The 15,890-nt window shown below is 46.1% G+C and overlaps 1 protein-coding gene across 1 annotated transcript in view; it reads left to right on the top strand.

Annotated features, from left to right (window-relative positions):
- SMYD2 (SET and MYND domain containing 2) overlaps positions 1-15,890 on the top strand; it is a 53,205-nt gene that overhangs the window by 14,312 nt on the left and 23,003 nt on the right. Inside the window, exon 2 of the mRNA XM_019976651.2 lies at positions 6,208-6,271. Within this exon, the coding sequence (XP_019832210.2) occupies positions 6,208-6,271 (64 nt within the window). The remainder of the gene's footprint in view (positions 1-6,207; positions 6,272-15,890) is intronic.

Raw genomic sequence — 15,890 nt, 5'->3', positions numbered from 1 at the left:
CCCATAAGCACATACACAGTAACATCTGCATCCGAGCCAGGCAAGGCTTTTCTGTCCTTTGTGAGAGCTGCAGTGTTTTATAACCCAGTTCCCAGAGGACGCAGTCCCATGTGGACTGGCCCAGTGTCTGTCTGCGAACACACCTGGATTTACTGCCTGAATTTACTGCCTGAATGAGACAGAGGGACCTTCTTTGCACAGGCTGGATACAAAATCAGTCCTTATTTTAATTCCAGTCCACTTCAAGTGACATTGAGTCCTCTGGCATGGTTGGTCTCTTGACCAACATCTGTCGGGATGTTCTCCTTCCTGGATCTCATTTTCAGATGACTGGATTCTTCCCATTGTATCTTATCTTTGAAGCCAAGTAGCATTAACAGGAGAAGGGATAGGCTACCCACTCTGGTATCCTTGGGCTTCCCTGGTGGCTCAGATGGTAAAGAATCCCCCTGCAATGCGGGAGACCTGGGTTCAATCCCTGGGTTGGGAAGATCCCCTGGACGAGGGCATGGCAACCCACTCCAGTGTTTTTGCCTGGAGAATCCCACGGTCAGAGGAGCCTTGCGGACTACAGTCATGTGGTCACAAAGAGTCAGACACGACTGAGCGACCAAATATAGCATGGCACAGCATTAACAGGATTCCACTGGAGCTGGGACATTATGCAGACGAGAGTAAAGAATGCCTTTATGTACTCTTCATTAGTGCTATTACAGGTTCGATCCTTTGGTCAGGAAGACCCTTTTGGAGAAGGGAGTGGCTTCCCACTCCAATATTCTTGCCTGGAGAATTCCATGGACAGAGGAGCCTGGCAGGCTACAGTCCATGGGGGTCACAAAGAGTCTGATATGACTGAACAACTAACACTTATTTACTTACTGCTATTACCTTATCAGAAAACTAAGATCATGGCATCTGGTCCCATCACTTCATGGGAAATAGATGGGGAAACAGTGGACACTATGGCTGACTTTATTTTTGGGGGCCCCAAAATCACTGCAGATGGTGATTGCAGCCATGAAATTAAAAGATGCTTACTCCTTGGAAGAAAAGTTATGACCAACCTAGATAGCATATTCAAAAGCAGAGATATTACTTTGCCAACAAAGGTCCATCTAGTCAAGGCTATGGTTTTTCCCGTGGTCATGTATGGATGTGAGAGTTGGACTGTGAAGAAAGCTGAGCGCTGAAGAATTGATGCTTTTAAACTGTGGTGTTGGAGAAGACTCTTGAGAGTCCCTTGGACTGCAAGGACATCCAACCAGTCCATCCTAAAGGAGATTAGTCCTGGGTGCTCACTGGAGGGACTGATGCTGAGGCTGAAGCTCCAATCCTTTGGCCACCTCATGTGAAGAGTTGACTCATTGGAAAAGACTCTGATGCTGGGAGGGATTGGGGGCAGGAGAAGAAGGAGACAATAGAGGATGAGATGGGTGGATGGCATCACCGACTTGATGGACATGAGTTTGAGTGAACTCCAGGAGTTGGTGATGGACAGGGAGGCCTGGGGTACTGTGATTCATGGGGTCACAAAGAGTTGGATACAACAGAGCGACGGAACTGAACTGAACTGAATGACCTTATCTAGACACATCGATTGTTTGTGTTTGCTGTAGTATATGCTCCTTGATCATGTTACCATACTCAAGGAAGGATATGTTTGCATGATGGAGACAAAATATGTCCCTTGATGTGTGAATTCTGATTCTGCTACCAACTTGCTGAATGGCCATGTTGGGTTAGATATTTCACCTCTAAGATCTTCAGTATCTTCATTTGAAAAGCTGGAGTAATAACCTCTTCATAGAACTGAATGAATTATTACAAGAGATCAGCAGTTTTCAAACTTTTTGTTCTTAAGATCCCTTTTTACCTATAAAAACTGAGAACTCCAAAGAGCTTTTTTTGTTCACCTAGATATTTATCAATATTTACCATATTTATAATTAAAAATAGAAAATATTGTAAAGCACTTGTTTTTTTAAAATGAGGACTCTTCTTCAAAACAAAAGAATTAATGAGAATAGTGGTGTTTTACAGTTTTGCAAATCTCTTTAATGAGAGATTAAAGAATACAAGTGGATTCTCAGATATGCTTTTGAATCCAGTCTGACATATTATGTAGTTTTGGTTGACATATGCACAGGAAATCTGGCCTCAAATAGGTGTGTAACTGGAAGGGAAGGAATATCTTAATAGCCTTTTCAGTTAATTGTGGATATTCTTTTATTCACCATTAGAACTCAGTGAAGTGATTTTTGTCTTAAAGATTAGTTGTAAAACGTGCACTCTGAAGCCATGTCTATGAATTTTATGTACTCTGTTACATAAAATCCCTTAGTCTGTCTTGTACTTTGAATGACTCTTTTAGTCATGTGTAATTTTTTAAACATCATACTCTGATCATTTGGAAAACATTGGTTCTCACTCAGTTATATAGACCTCCTAAAACTTTATTTCATCAAACCATGAAATCAAACAAACAAAAAAACCCCCCACAATTATTAAAACCATCACCAATCTTTCACATGACAGACTGTCAAACTCTGGGCAGCAGATACATGTGTTCCAAAATTCTAATTTTTGCTTAAGAGCCCACATTTTATCATTGCCAACAAATATTGCCAATTATTTTCCTTGATGTGATGGACCCACTTCATTTATTTCCATAATATACCTGCCAAATATGCAAGTCTGAACAGCCAGTTTGTCTAAAGTTGTTCTTCCTAGTAAAAGTGATATTTCAAGAAAATAGTGGCACGTTCAATTTATAGCTCCAGGGATGGTCAAGAGTTCATCCTTGAGATAACCCTCATTCTTCAGTAGGAGCAGAAACACTTCCTGCCTTCTTCCCCCTTCATCTCAGGGTGCCAAGAAGATACATAGCAAAGACTCAAGATTCAAGGACAGTAGTATTTGTGACTGCATAGCGGGCCTCCCGGGTGGCTCAGTGGTAAAAAATCTACCTGTAATGCAGGAACTGCAGGAGACTTAAGTGTGATCCCTAGGTCAGGAAGATCCCCTGGAGGAGGCCATGCAACCCACTCCAGTGTTCTTGCCTGGAGAGTCCCACGGACAGAGGCGGGCTACAGTCTATGAGATCGCAAAGAGCTGAACGCAACTGAAGTGACTGAGCGTGCACACACTGCTTTATTAGGGACATTCTTTTTTTTAAATTTATCTTCGTCTAGTTGATTTACAATGTTGTGTTAATCTCTGCTGTATAGCAGAGTGATCCAGTTTTATATATATTTTTCAGATCAGATCAGATCAGATCAGTCGCTCAGTCATGTCCGACTCTTTGCGACCCCATGAATCGCAGCACGCCAGGCCTCCCTGTCCATGACCAACTCCCGGAGTTCACTGAAACTCCTGTCCATCGAGTCAGCGATGCCATCCAGCCATCTCATCCTCTGTCGTCCCCTTCTCCTCCTGCCCCCAATCCCTCCCAGCATCAGAGTCTTTTCCAATGAGTCAACTCTTTGCATGAGGTGGCCAAAGTACTAGCCAGTTTCACTTAAGAATACCCCTAAAGAAATCTAAACTATGATACAAATGAACTTACCTAGGAAACAGACTCACAGAGAACAGACTTGTAGTTGCCAAGGGGTAAGGGATGGACCAAGAGTTTGGGATGAGAGGATGCAAACCATTACACGGTGGCGGTAGTGTCACTAAGTCGTGTCCGACTCTTGTGACCCCATGGACTGTAGCCTGCCTGGGCTGGAGAATCCCATGGACTAGTCCATGGGGTCTCAAAGAGTTGGACACGACTGAGCCACTTTGACTTCATTTCACTTCAAAGCCTTGCGGGTTTCACCCTCCAGGTACCCTCCACTTGCTAGAGCACAAATGTCAAGACACTAAAGGCAGTAGTACATTCTGGAAATAGCTTTGATCTCACGGGCTCCCTGAAAGGGCCTCTGGGCCTCCGGTAGTCTACAGACCACACCTCGAGAACCATTGGCATTATGTAACCTCTTGCCAGTCTTGACGAGTTAGCTCTTTTTTCCTGGTCTTCGTTGTCTGTGGCCATGGACTTGGTGATTAGCCAGGCTGAATGAAGCCTGGCCTTTGGGAGATCTATTATTTTGATGAAATCCCACTAGAGTTCTTCCTGCATTCACCAGAGCCCAGTTGTTTTTTTTTCCTTCCTGGGATATTACCTTGGTAATATCCGAAACAAGACAAAAACAAATAAGCCAAAAACAAACCTTGGTTTCGTATTAGCTTTACTGCTCACATCTATGTGCGGAATATCTCTGTATATAATCCTTGTTTTCTTTTTGTATGGTGTAGAGCTAATAAAGACATTTTTTCTGATAGTTTCCTGGTCCGTTATATCGAGGGTCTTAATTCAGGTTTCAGAAACACTTCACTAGTCTGTGCATAGATTCTAGATGGCCGGTGAGCCCTCAAAATTTCATAGCATTTTCTGCTGTTCTTTGAGGGTTGGGGAGAAGGTGGGTTGTTGGGGAGAGTTAATAGCTTCAAATTCTCAGAGAGGTTTTATGACCTCGCCCCCTGCAAAACCAACCGTCACCAAATGGCTGTTTCAGATGGACATTGTTATGGGTGGCATCTACCCACCCATTGTCCATGTCCCAACACACGTCTTTCGGAAAAGAATTTTCAGAGTTCCCTCTTCGGCTTTGCCCGTCTGCACTTTCATTCCTTTGGCATTCCTTCACGGTCCCCGTCAATTAGCACTTGCTCACTAGTCACTTCACAGTTGTCTTTGAGCACATCGTCTGTCCTTTTCCCCTTGGCATAAAATGCAGGAGATGCCAGGGCCGGCCGTCTCATCCACATGCACCCTTGGAGGGTATTTCAGGCCAGAGGATGCACTCAGCCAAATTAGTGGGCTCCTCTTTGAACCACTGAGATGTGCAAACTCGGAATATTTATTTATACCTCAACTGCGAGCTGCGTTTTTTTCTCCCACACAATTCTTCAGCCTGCTGCTTGGAATCCGAGCGCTGTCATGAAAACTGCAAGGCAGCCAGTTTTGTTCCAACAGTAGCATTTTTGGAACCCTTTCCCGATTCCGTGGGAGTAATGTGGTGACTACCACTCTCTGAGAAGACGCGGAGGAGGACTCTGCAGCGTGATGATATGTATGTCTTGCAATATCAGCCCTCCGGGCACGCTGCAGACAGGGTGGGGGTGAGGGGGCTCCATGGCAGGGCAGGGGGTGTCCCCGGCAGTAAGCGAGAGTGCCTTTTGCAGCACCAGCATTTCTGTACATTGGAAAGCTGGCTTCAGGGTGGTCAGTGAGAAGCAGAGAGCAGGCTTTACAGATCGCACTGTCATTTAACAAAGTGGTTGTTGCCCATCTCAGAAAAATTTGAAGGGTTCTGTCATAGGCGGTTTAACTCAGTGGCTTCACAGTTTTTGAAAAATCCTGTGGCTTGTCTAACACAGCAAACACACCAGCAACTAACAGTTAGGGAACAGCAACGTCCCTATCCCCTATGAGAAGCAGGAAAATGAATTCTATGGTGATGAACGGTGAGGACTGACCTAATGATGACAAAGCAGAAGAATCATTCAGTGGGATACAGACAAGGTAGATGTGTGTACCAGTCAGATCCAGGGGTATTTTATTTAAGAATATGTCTCTAGTTGCTGGGTAGCGTTGTTTTTAAATTTTGCTTCCTAGACAACATTTGTTACTGACATGCTCCATCCTGTCTTCTGCATCCCTAAATACTAAAGATTGTCACCCACTTTGTGTTCTTAGCAGTATATAGGTCGACCCCAGTCCTCTGTCTTTACAGACTCAGGCTTCCAAGGTGGCTTTGTTTATTTCTGTCCCTTTCTAGCAGGTGAGAAAATCAGGACATAAGAGCCTCTGACTTGCCCCAAAGCATTGAGTCATAGTGCAGGTTGATGTTAACAGCTGTGATGTCCCGGGCCAGGCTCATGTGTCAGAGATCGTGTCGTTCGTCTCTTTGGAAAGTGCCCTTCACGCTTTCGGGGTCGGTCAGTGTTGGCGAGTATCCCCTTTGACCAACTTACTCCCACTCAAGGGCTGAGTCTGGTCAAACTCTCCTTTGGGAAAATGGCACGTACCAGTGGGAGAGCAAGGTAAGGTGACTCTTGGCTCCGCTTTCGGACCAGATGGCTGTTGTTATTGCATGACAAAGTGCGCGGCTTCATGTTTCTCCGCCTCTCACCACTACAGTGCCCTTTCTGTTTTTTAAGGAAAGAAGGATTGTCCAAATGTGGAAGATGCAAGCAGGCATTTTACTGCAACGTGGAGTGTCAGGTAGGTGTCTTTGGGCCAGCTGGCAGGGAGGGCCTGGTACCCCAGCATCCTTCTCATCCTTGTCACAGCATCCCAGGGCCCTTCCGCAGCCAGAGCTGGAAAGCCTCCTTGTGGCGTAGGGTGTGGCTGGATGCCTCTGTGTGCTGGCACCCAGGACTGATGGTGATGGGCAGCCAGTGATGGGCAGTAGCATTTTGGGGCCCCACACAGGATCAAAAATAGAGGTTGGTAAAGTGGGAAAGACACAGGGGCCACGTAGGATACAGGCAGGTGTATCACCAAGGTCAACAGTCTGCCCCCCCCCACGGCTCCCAGCAACAGATGGAATGTGCAAAGACAACCAGTGAAAAATGTTAAAATGCTGTCTTTAAAATTGTTTAGTCTTTACCATCACCAAGTCTGAATTTGTATCTATCCCCCTAGCAGGCCACACGTTGCCCTTGGGCCAGTCTAATCTAGCCTGATTCCAGCTGGACTTAGGTGGGCCCCTGACACAGCTTTTGTGCAGCCAGAGGTGGGCTGGTCTGAACTTGGACCGGGAGACCTGGGGGTGGTGTCTCGGCAGCAGTGGAGCCTGAGCGGTTCAGGCAGGTTACACGTAGACCACAGGCCATCTGCATCTTGAGGGAGTCTTGTAACCCAGGACTGAAGATTTCAAGAGGGTATTTGGAGGAACTCTTGGTAGATTCTTTAAGGGATAAGTTCCCCGCCCCCTAAACTTTTCTACTTAATACTGTATAGTTACACAAAATGTTCACATGTATTACAGAAAATGCACTCCATGTTCTAGCAGTTTGAATTTGGGGAGGATATGATCTTCAATCTCTGTGTATCCTCCCCAGTCTATTTTTTAAATGGGAACCTGCTAATATGGCTTGGGAAATGATGCTACTAAATAGTGGTTCTAAGGGACAGGGAGGCTATTCTTCATACCTGCACCTCGGTTTTGTTCCTCTTCCCATACTTAACTGTCACTTTCCTCCGCCCCCCACCCCTGCTCTGGTTGACCACATTACCCATGGTTTCTTTTTTTTTTTTAACTCTGTTTTCTCCCTACACAGCTGGTCTCTGAATGTCTCCAAAGGGTGTTGTGCAGCAGTGGGAGAGGTTGCTAAGCCCCAAAGTCTTATCTAACAGAGCTCTCCTCACAGAGGCCCTGGCCAGAGGAAACACAGGCTGAGCCATTGGCTTGGGAAGGTCTGCCTTGGCTCTGAAGGCCACGTGCCTGGTCCACCTCCCTGTGTCTCCATACAGGCTTCTGGCCTGCAGGGCAGTGAGAATATAGATGGGCTTGTTGTTGGTTTATCAGGGAGTGTGGCTTCTTCTGAAGAGGAGAGACTGTGCTTTGCTTCTCCCGATTATGGACAGAGTTCTGTGGTTAGATTGCTGGGTACGCGAAGAGGTCAGCAAGTGCTGGAATGACGTGATTAGGTTTCAGGCCTGATAAGTTAGCTGTTTCTATATTTAAGTTAAACGCTTCTAGAAAAAGTAGCTCATGATATTCTGGTTCTTTAAAGAAGCCAGCTAGTCACACACAGGTCAGACTATTGTAACACAGAAGACTCGGAGGATATAGTTCCAGCCCTGCACCTGCCTACCTCTGTGAACTTGACAATTCAAAGGATGTCTCAGAGTCTCAGTTTCTTTAAGTGTAAATGAGGACAGTGGCCCCTATCTTGATGAATTATAAGGATCAAATGATATGTGAGATATCAAGGTTCTATGTAAACTGTGATGCTGCGTGCAGGCATGAGGGCTTATAAATAATAATATGATAGTAATTCAGGCTGGACTGAAGCTTAGCTTTATGCAGAGAATAAAGTAGGCAGCCCACTTTAGATTTAAAAGACTGGGTTTTTCTTCACCGAAGAGTATGGACTCATTCTAAGAACCTGAGATCCCTAGTGGTGTACATTATATGCATAGTGCTTGTTACAAAATCGAACTTTAACTTCTCTGATGAACTGTAAACTCCGCATGGATATGAAACATGGGCATCTGTGAGATGCTGAGCTACCTCTTGGTCTCTTGAGCTGTCTTCGTTAGGCCCGCACAGGTGGCATAACACTGATGTATAACCGTCTCTTGGTCTCTTGAGCTGTCTTCGTTAGGCCCCCACAGGTGGCATAACACTGATGTATAACCGTAGTCCAGGTTGGGTGTTGTGGCCATTGTGCTTCCCTTGCCTTTAGGACCTAGTCTTCCAGATTTGCTGACTCACAGTGATAGGTGCCTGGCCTTGGGAGGTTCCCGGCAACCACGTATATCAACCTGTGTGAACCAGAATGCGTCTTTACTGTTGTTTCGTCTCTAATTCATGTCCTCCTCTTTGCAGCCCCATGGACTGCAGCACCCCAGGCTTCCCTCTCCCTCACATCTCCCAGAGTTTGCTCAAACTCGTGTCCGTTGAGTCGGTGATGCCATCCAACCGTCTTATCCTCTGTTGCCCGCTTCCGCTCCTGCGCTCAGTCTTTCCCAGCATCAGGTCTTTTCCAGTGAGTTGGCTCTTTGCATCAGGTGGCCAAAGTATTGGAGCTTCAGCCTCCGCATCAGTCACCTTACAGAATGAAAAGGCAAGAAGACACGACCCCGAAAGACGAGCCTTTTTATTACTTTACACCAAGCGATTTGACAGGCTGCATGTCCTCCTCCTGGTCCCATCATAATGTGCTTGCTGTAGCAAGGCACCCCAGGGTGGGGGCACAGACCTGTGATTCTCAGTCATGTCAAAGGTCCTGGCCGTGACAGCTTGCTGCGTCCAGCCGCTGGGCCAGGACACCCTCGGTCCTAGGGAGCAGTGTTGCACTTCAGTTTCCCCGTGCTCTGTGAAGGATCCTATAACCAAAATATTCTTGTAGATGACAAGTAGTAACACCCTTACCAAAAGCCACCGGTTTCTAGAAGTGAGGCTGGATTTGGCCTGTTTCATGTCTGTTTCCTTTCTCTCCTGTCGCAGCAGGGGGAGGCACGTGATCATTAAGGTTTTCCGTCCTGTCATCTGAAGGGCTGAGTAGGAGCAGGACGCCGTATCACAGTGAGACAGGATGGTCATAGAGTTAAGTGCCTAGAAACAAACGGCCGTAGAAGCGCTTCATCCGTAAAATCATTGGGGAGGAGTCTGGGGCATTTGCTCCAGATGAAAATGGATTCGGAGTTCTGCCCAAGGGAATACTTGGATGGGATCAAGGTGGAGACTCTGCCGCAGGATAAAACAAGGGGTACAAAACAAGGGCAGCAGTCAGGAAGGTAATTGAGTGATTCTCCACCTAAGAAAGCGTGGCCCTCTCCACTGTCGTTCAGTCACTCAGTCACGTCTGACTCTTTGCAACCTGCGGGACTGCTGCACTCCAGGCTTTCCCGTCCTTCACTGTCTCCCAGAACTCATTCAAACTCATGCCCATCGCGTCAGTGATGCCATCCAACCATCTCACCCTCTGTCGTCCCCTTCTCCTCCTGCCTTCAGTCTTTCCCAGCATCAGGGTCTTTTCCTCTTCACTGGGCCTTCTTCAAAGGCAGACCCCACCCACCTGGAGTCACCAGGGGGTCCATACCACAGAGCAGATGACGGGGTTGGAAAGGAGCTTATCAGTAGATAGAAAGCAGTGTCCACAGTGGCTGAGTGACTTGCCCAAGGTCACACAGCAACAAAACTGAGACAAGAGTGTGCAGGAACCCTGAGGAGGGCTTTCACAGCTTTCCAGCACTGCGCCTGGGGGTTCTGAGGACCCTCCAGGAGAAGAGGCGCTCTGGGGATGAGTCAGAGACGGAGAAGTGGCCTTTCATGGAAGTGAAAGGGAAGATCCCTTCCAGTCGTATTGTTTTTCCGGAAACCTCTCCAAGAGTGTAAAGTCCACATCCCTCCCTGAGGGTGTCCTTCCAGGAATGCAGCATGTTAGAGCCCCTCAGGACTCTGCTTCCTGTCCCCAGCCAACCTCTGATTGCAGGACTTTAGGACCATGCTTTATTTTATACAGTTTGGCTCATGTCTTGTCCCATTTATTCTCCTTTTCGTTCATTTGACTCAGTGTGATCCTGCCAGAGGAGAGATTTTAATTGACAATGCATGAAAGGGTAATGGGAGGAAGTATAAAAGAAATAGAAATTCCTTTTTAGTTAGGCTCGGTTTGTAAGTTGTGTGTTTTAATGAACTATATTTATTTTTATAAATATGCCTGGAAAACTAAGAGTGTTGTTCACTCTGACTTTTTTGTTCAATTGTACCACGACACATTGAAGAAAAGAATTTTAGAGGTATTACATAGAGGAATCATTGTGGAGTAGAACTTTCTAAGGTGTTATTTCTTAACATTGACAAATAGAAGAAAACGGTTTGTGTGTTGTAAGTGGAGGTGTTATGATTACGAGTGTGATTTTGAAAGGAGGAAGGAGCATGTTCTGATGAAGATTGAAGCATGTATGAGGAGTGCGTGACCAAAGATGCAAGAACATTCTCGACTTTTATCACCAATTAGAAAGTAACTGAAGTGTAGAAAATGTCTAAGAAATGCTCCAATGACCCTATCATTTTTTGGGTGATCAGTGAGTGGGCTAGAGTCAGGGGTTTCGTCCTGGTTAAATTCACTTCGTTCTTTTCTTTCAGACATAGGAAGCATCCTCAAAGGAGCCACTGTTTTTTTCCTGTGAATAAATGTTTAACATCACCAGTAAGAATCAGTGAGTGTTTCCCATCACTCTTTTACGGAAATAGAAAACAAAGCAGATAGGGGCCAGCAATGGCTGTCATCCCAGTGTCATCCCCGTGGGAGGCAGTCATGAAGCCCCTGATACTTTTTGCATTCTTCCTCTCACAGAGAATAGTGCTGGAGAACAGTAGCCCTATGACATTTTCTTACTATTCCACATTTTAAGAAATCATTTATGCATGCTACTCTGCATTTCAGGAAATCACACAGGCATGTATATAAGTTCAGTCCAGTCACTCAGTCGTGTCCGACTCTTTGCGACCCCGTGAACCGCAGCACGCCAGGTCTGCCTGTCCATCACCAACTCCCGGAATCCACCCAAACCCATGTCCATTGAGTCACTGATGCCATCCAATCATCTTATCCTCTATCGTCCCCTTCTCCTCCTGCCCTCAATCTTTCCCAGCATGAGGGTCTTTTCAAATGAGTCAGCTCTTCGCATCAGGTGGCCAAAGTATTGGAGTTTCAGCTTCAACATCAGTCCTTTCAATGAATACCCAGGACTGATCTCCTTTAGAATGGACTGGTTGGATCTCATTGCAGTCCAAAGGACTCTCAAGAGTCTTCTCCAACACCACAGTTCAAAAGCATCAATTCTTTGGTGCTTAGCTTTCTTCACAGTCCAACTCTCACATCCATACATGACCACTGGAAAAACCATAGCCTTGACTAGACGGACCTTTGTTGGCAAAGTAATATCTCTGCTTTTTAATATGCTTTCTAGGTTGGTCATAACTTTCCTTCCAAGGAGTAAGCGTCTTTTAATTTCATGGCTGCAATCACCATCTGCAGCGATTCTGGAGCCCAGAAAAATAAAGTCAGCCATAGTGTCCACTGTTTCCCCATCTATTTGCCATAAAGTGATGGGACTGGATGCCATGATCTTAGTTTTCTGACTGTTGAGCTTTAAGCCAACTTTTTCACTCTCCTCTTTCACTTTCATCCAGAGGCTCTTTAGTTCTTCTTCACTTTCTGACATAAGGGTGGTATTATCTGCATATGTGAGGTTATTGATATTTCTCCCGGCAATCTTGATTCCAGCCTGTGCTTCCTCCAGCCCAGCATTTCTCATGATGTACTCTGCATAGAAGTTAAATAAGCAGGGTGCCAATATACAGCCTTGATGTACTCCTTTTCCTATTTGGAACCAGTCTGTTGTTCCATGTCCAGTTCTAACTGTTGCTTCCTGACCTGCATATAGGTTTCTCAAGAGGCAGGTCAGGTGGTCTGGTATTCCCATCTCTTTCAGAATTTTCCACAGTTTATTGTGATCCACACAGTCAAAGGCTTTGGCATAGTCAATAAAGCAGAAACAGATGTTTTTCTGGAACTCTCTTGCTTTTTCCATGATCCAGAGGATGTTGGCAATTTGATCTCTGGTACCTCTGCCTTTTCTAAAACCAGCTTGAACATCACGAAGTTCACGGTTCACATATTGCTGAATCCTGGCTTGGAGAATTTTGAGCATTACTTTACTAGTATGTGAGATGAGTGCAATTGTGAGGTAGTTTGAGCATTCTTTGGCATTGCCTTTCTTTGGGATTGAAATGAAAACTGACCTTTTCCAGTCTTGTGGCCACTGCTGAGTTTTCCAAACTTGCTGGCATATTGAGTGCAGCACTTTCACAGCATCATCTTTCAGGATTTGAAATAGCTGAACTGGCATTATGGTCTAAATTGAAAGTCCCTTTAGAACAAAAGAAACACCAAATGCAGGAGTTAGAAAAGGGGACTTCACAATAAAAATTCAGTCTCCTTATGCAGGGAGACAATATATCATTTGCTCAGCAGAAAACTGGATGACATAACAAATCCTCTTTTCTTCCAGCGTTGGAAGTGCTGGTGTACCATGAGACAATTTTGCAACTCTTTATGCATCTTTAAGCATTTTGGTCCATGCACAAAAAGGAAAGTCATGCAGAGCTGTTGTTACAGTGGCTGAAAGTGAACTAGAAGTTTAAAAGGGTACCAAAAAAATTCCCTCTCACACTTTGTACATAGATTTAATTGTTTAAATTCATTGCATGAATCATCTGTGCTCATTATAGAAAAATCAGAAGTTTCAGACTGAAAGAGGAACAGAAAGAGTATCCATACTTCATAATTTTATCCTTCCAGAGAAAACCGCTAGTAACACTTCGGCATGTGTCTTTCTGAATCCTTCTTATGCATTTGTTTGTAATATATGACTTTCCTAGAAAATGGGATCCGTCTGAATTTACATAAAAGTTTTATAAAGATTGCAACCAGGAAAGGAGTAACAGCTTAAATTTTGAAGAAAACTGGAAGCCAAGTAGTGCCACTGTGGTATGTCTCTGACAATTCCACCTTCTGACAGAAGAGGAAAACTTCTTACTAGCTGATAAATTTCCCTTGATGAAACGTAACATGATTCTGCGGGTCCTTGACTTTACCAAGCTCTCCGATTTCACTGCTCTGTGTGGGTCTCTGTTACATTCTAGGTGGTCTTGCTTTACTTTGTGTTCTGATATGGTCATAAACTACTTGAAGTCAAAGACTCCATCTCCCATCCCTGCCTCTGGGGTCATCAAGGGCTTACTGAATGAATGAAGGAACCAGTACATGAACAATTACCGGCATTTGTCAAGAGCACGTTGTGTGCCAGGCACTGGTCTGAGTGCTTCTTGTGGGTTAGCTTGTTTATTGGATCCTCAAACGACCCTTTGTGGTTGCATGAATGCCTGATAATGGTAGGCTTCAAGCTTTGTGTCTGATTATCACTGTTGGAAGGCATACAATCGTAGACTCAGAATTCCGGACCTGCTAAGTAACTTAGGGATCATGTTATTTACAGCCGAGGATACGCAGGCACAGGGATTAAGAGGACTGTCTGGTGTGACATAGCTGCTTCGCTGGAGGGCGGGGTGAGAATGCATGTCTCCCCGAGCCCCAGGCTAGTCTCCTCTTGCTGGATAGAACTCTGCTCTCCCTAGCGTGCCCTGTAGTTAGGTTCTCTTCCCTGGAGGACATTAACATCAATAGATGTCAGCATTGTGTGTTCGTATTTATTTATTTATATTCGTATTAATTAAATTGTATTAAAAACACATAAGTCATATTAAGAAATGTTAAACTTCTTTCTCATCGGAGCTCATTGTTAAACACCAAAGACACCTCGTATACTTCAGGAAACTAGCATGTTTAAGGCCATGCAAACACCTTTTCTTAGCATTGCTAGGGTCACAGTGAACTTCCTGTGTGTGTTCATAGGCGTCAGTTACCTGTCTGTCCCCAGCTAGTGTTCTTCAATTCCCTCGGATGCCCCAAGGCCAGAAGCCCTTGTTGTCTTTCCCTTTTTGCTTTGTGTTTGTGTGCGGAGCCAGTTTGTCTGCTGGGAGCTGAACCTACCTGTTCCTACCTCATTGCTTCATCACTGAGCTCTCGTTTTAGGCTTCGGCTAAAAACAGGTCCTCTTCTCCCTTGTGTATATCTTGTCATTTCTGTCTCTCCTTGCTCTTGGTTATATTCGGCACGCTGTTATTTAACTCTGCAGAACACCTTGGCACAGAGCTTGAGCCCAGGGTCTGTGCCATGGGGGCTGCATTAAATCATTAAGTGACAGCGTGTCTTTCTTTCTTGGCCATGGGGAGGGAGACATCTTCATTCATTCAACAACTTTATTGAGTGCTTAGTGACTGTCAGACACAGTTCTAGGTTCTGGGATAATAGATTTACCCGAAACAGATGAATAGTGGGGGCAGGGGGGACAATGTAGTAAACCAAACATCTAATCAGTGTGTAATAAGTATGTCAGGTGGTGAGAAGTACTCAGGAGACATGTAAAGCAAGGAAGAGGGAGAGTGATGGGGGGAGAGTGCTGGTTTGGGGAGGGTACCTTGAAAAGGGGCATCAGAACAGAGACATGGAGGAGGGAGCCAACAGGATGTCTGGGGAAGAGGCATCTCTCCAGGAAATGCAGCAAGTGCCAAAGCTCTCAAGGCAGGAGCAAGCGTGGTCGGTCTAGGGAGCAGCGAGGAGACATGGTGGCCAGGTAGAGTGAGGTGAGGGAGCGTGGTAGGGGGATGAGCTCAGAGTAGCAGAGGGTCAGCTCCTACCACGTGTGGCCTCATGAATCATCATTACAACTTGGCCTTTTGCTCTGAGGGGAGAAGCCATTAGAGCATGCTGAGCCGTGAACTGCAGGATCCGAGTTGTGTTTCTCAGAATCGATTACTCCAGTTGCTCTCTGGAACAGAGTTGGGGGTGGGGTAGGGGGTAGGGGGGGCAAGAAGCAGGTGTCCAGGTAGGAGGCAGAGGGAGCCGTTGCGGGGTAGGTGTAGGGTCTGCCACACAGTAAGGAAAGTGCGGGTGGGAAATGATCAGAGGCTGGGCGTATCCCGCAGGCAGACAGGATGGATTCGCCAGAGAGGTGAACGTGGAGTGTGGGGGAGAGAGAGGCGGCCAGGAAGTCTCCAGGGTTCTGGCCTGAGCATCGGAAAAGTCAGGCTTGCCCCTTTCTGAGGCAGGAGAGGCGGAGGGAAGACCACGATGGTACCCAGTTCCATTGCAGCAAGGAGTGTCTGCAGACTTCCACTGAGTCCACTCCTGCAGCCACTCAGCCCATCACGCCACCGCAGCTGGTTTTTATCAGAGCCCATATGGTTCAGCCAGTTCCCAGTCATCCCCCACGGACCCCGTCACCAGCACCAGCGTCGTCCTTTACGCCCCGGTCCTCAGCGCCTTCCTCGCCAGCACCCCACCCTCCTCCTTCCCCAGTCTTCCCATTGCAAAAGGGGCATCTCCACCCTTCCAGGAGTGAGCACATGCCCTTCACCCTGCAGCCTGGAGCGAAAAGCATCAAGACAGGTGTTAGAAAGGAGTCCAGTTTTCCTCTTTTATCCAGTGACTCTTCAGGGAGTCCATGTTCCTAAATATGCCTGAGAGTTGCCCTGGCC

The sequence above is a fragment of the Bos indicus genome, chromosome 16 (assembly GCF_029378745.1).
Source record: "Bos indicus isolate NIAB-ARS_2022 breed Sahiwal x Tharparkar chromosome 16, NIAB-ARS_B.indTharparkar_mat_pri_1.0, whole genome shotgun sequence".
Taxonomy (NCBI): Eukaryota; Metazoa; Chordata; class Mammalia; order Artiodactyla; family Bovidae; genus Bos; species Bos indicus.
This window is presented reverse-complemented; position numbering and strand designations above follow the sequence as displayed.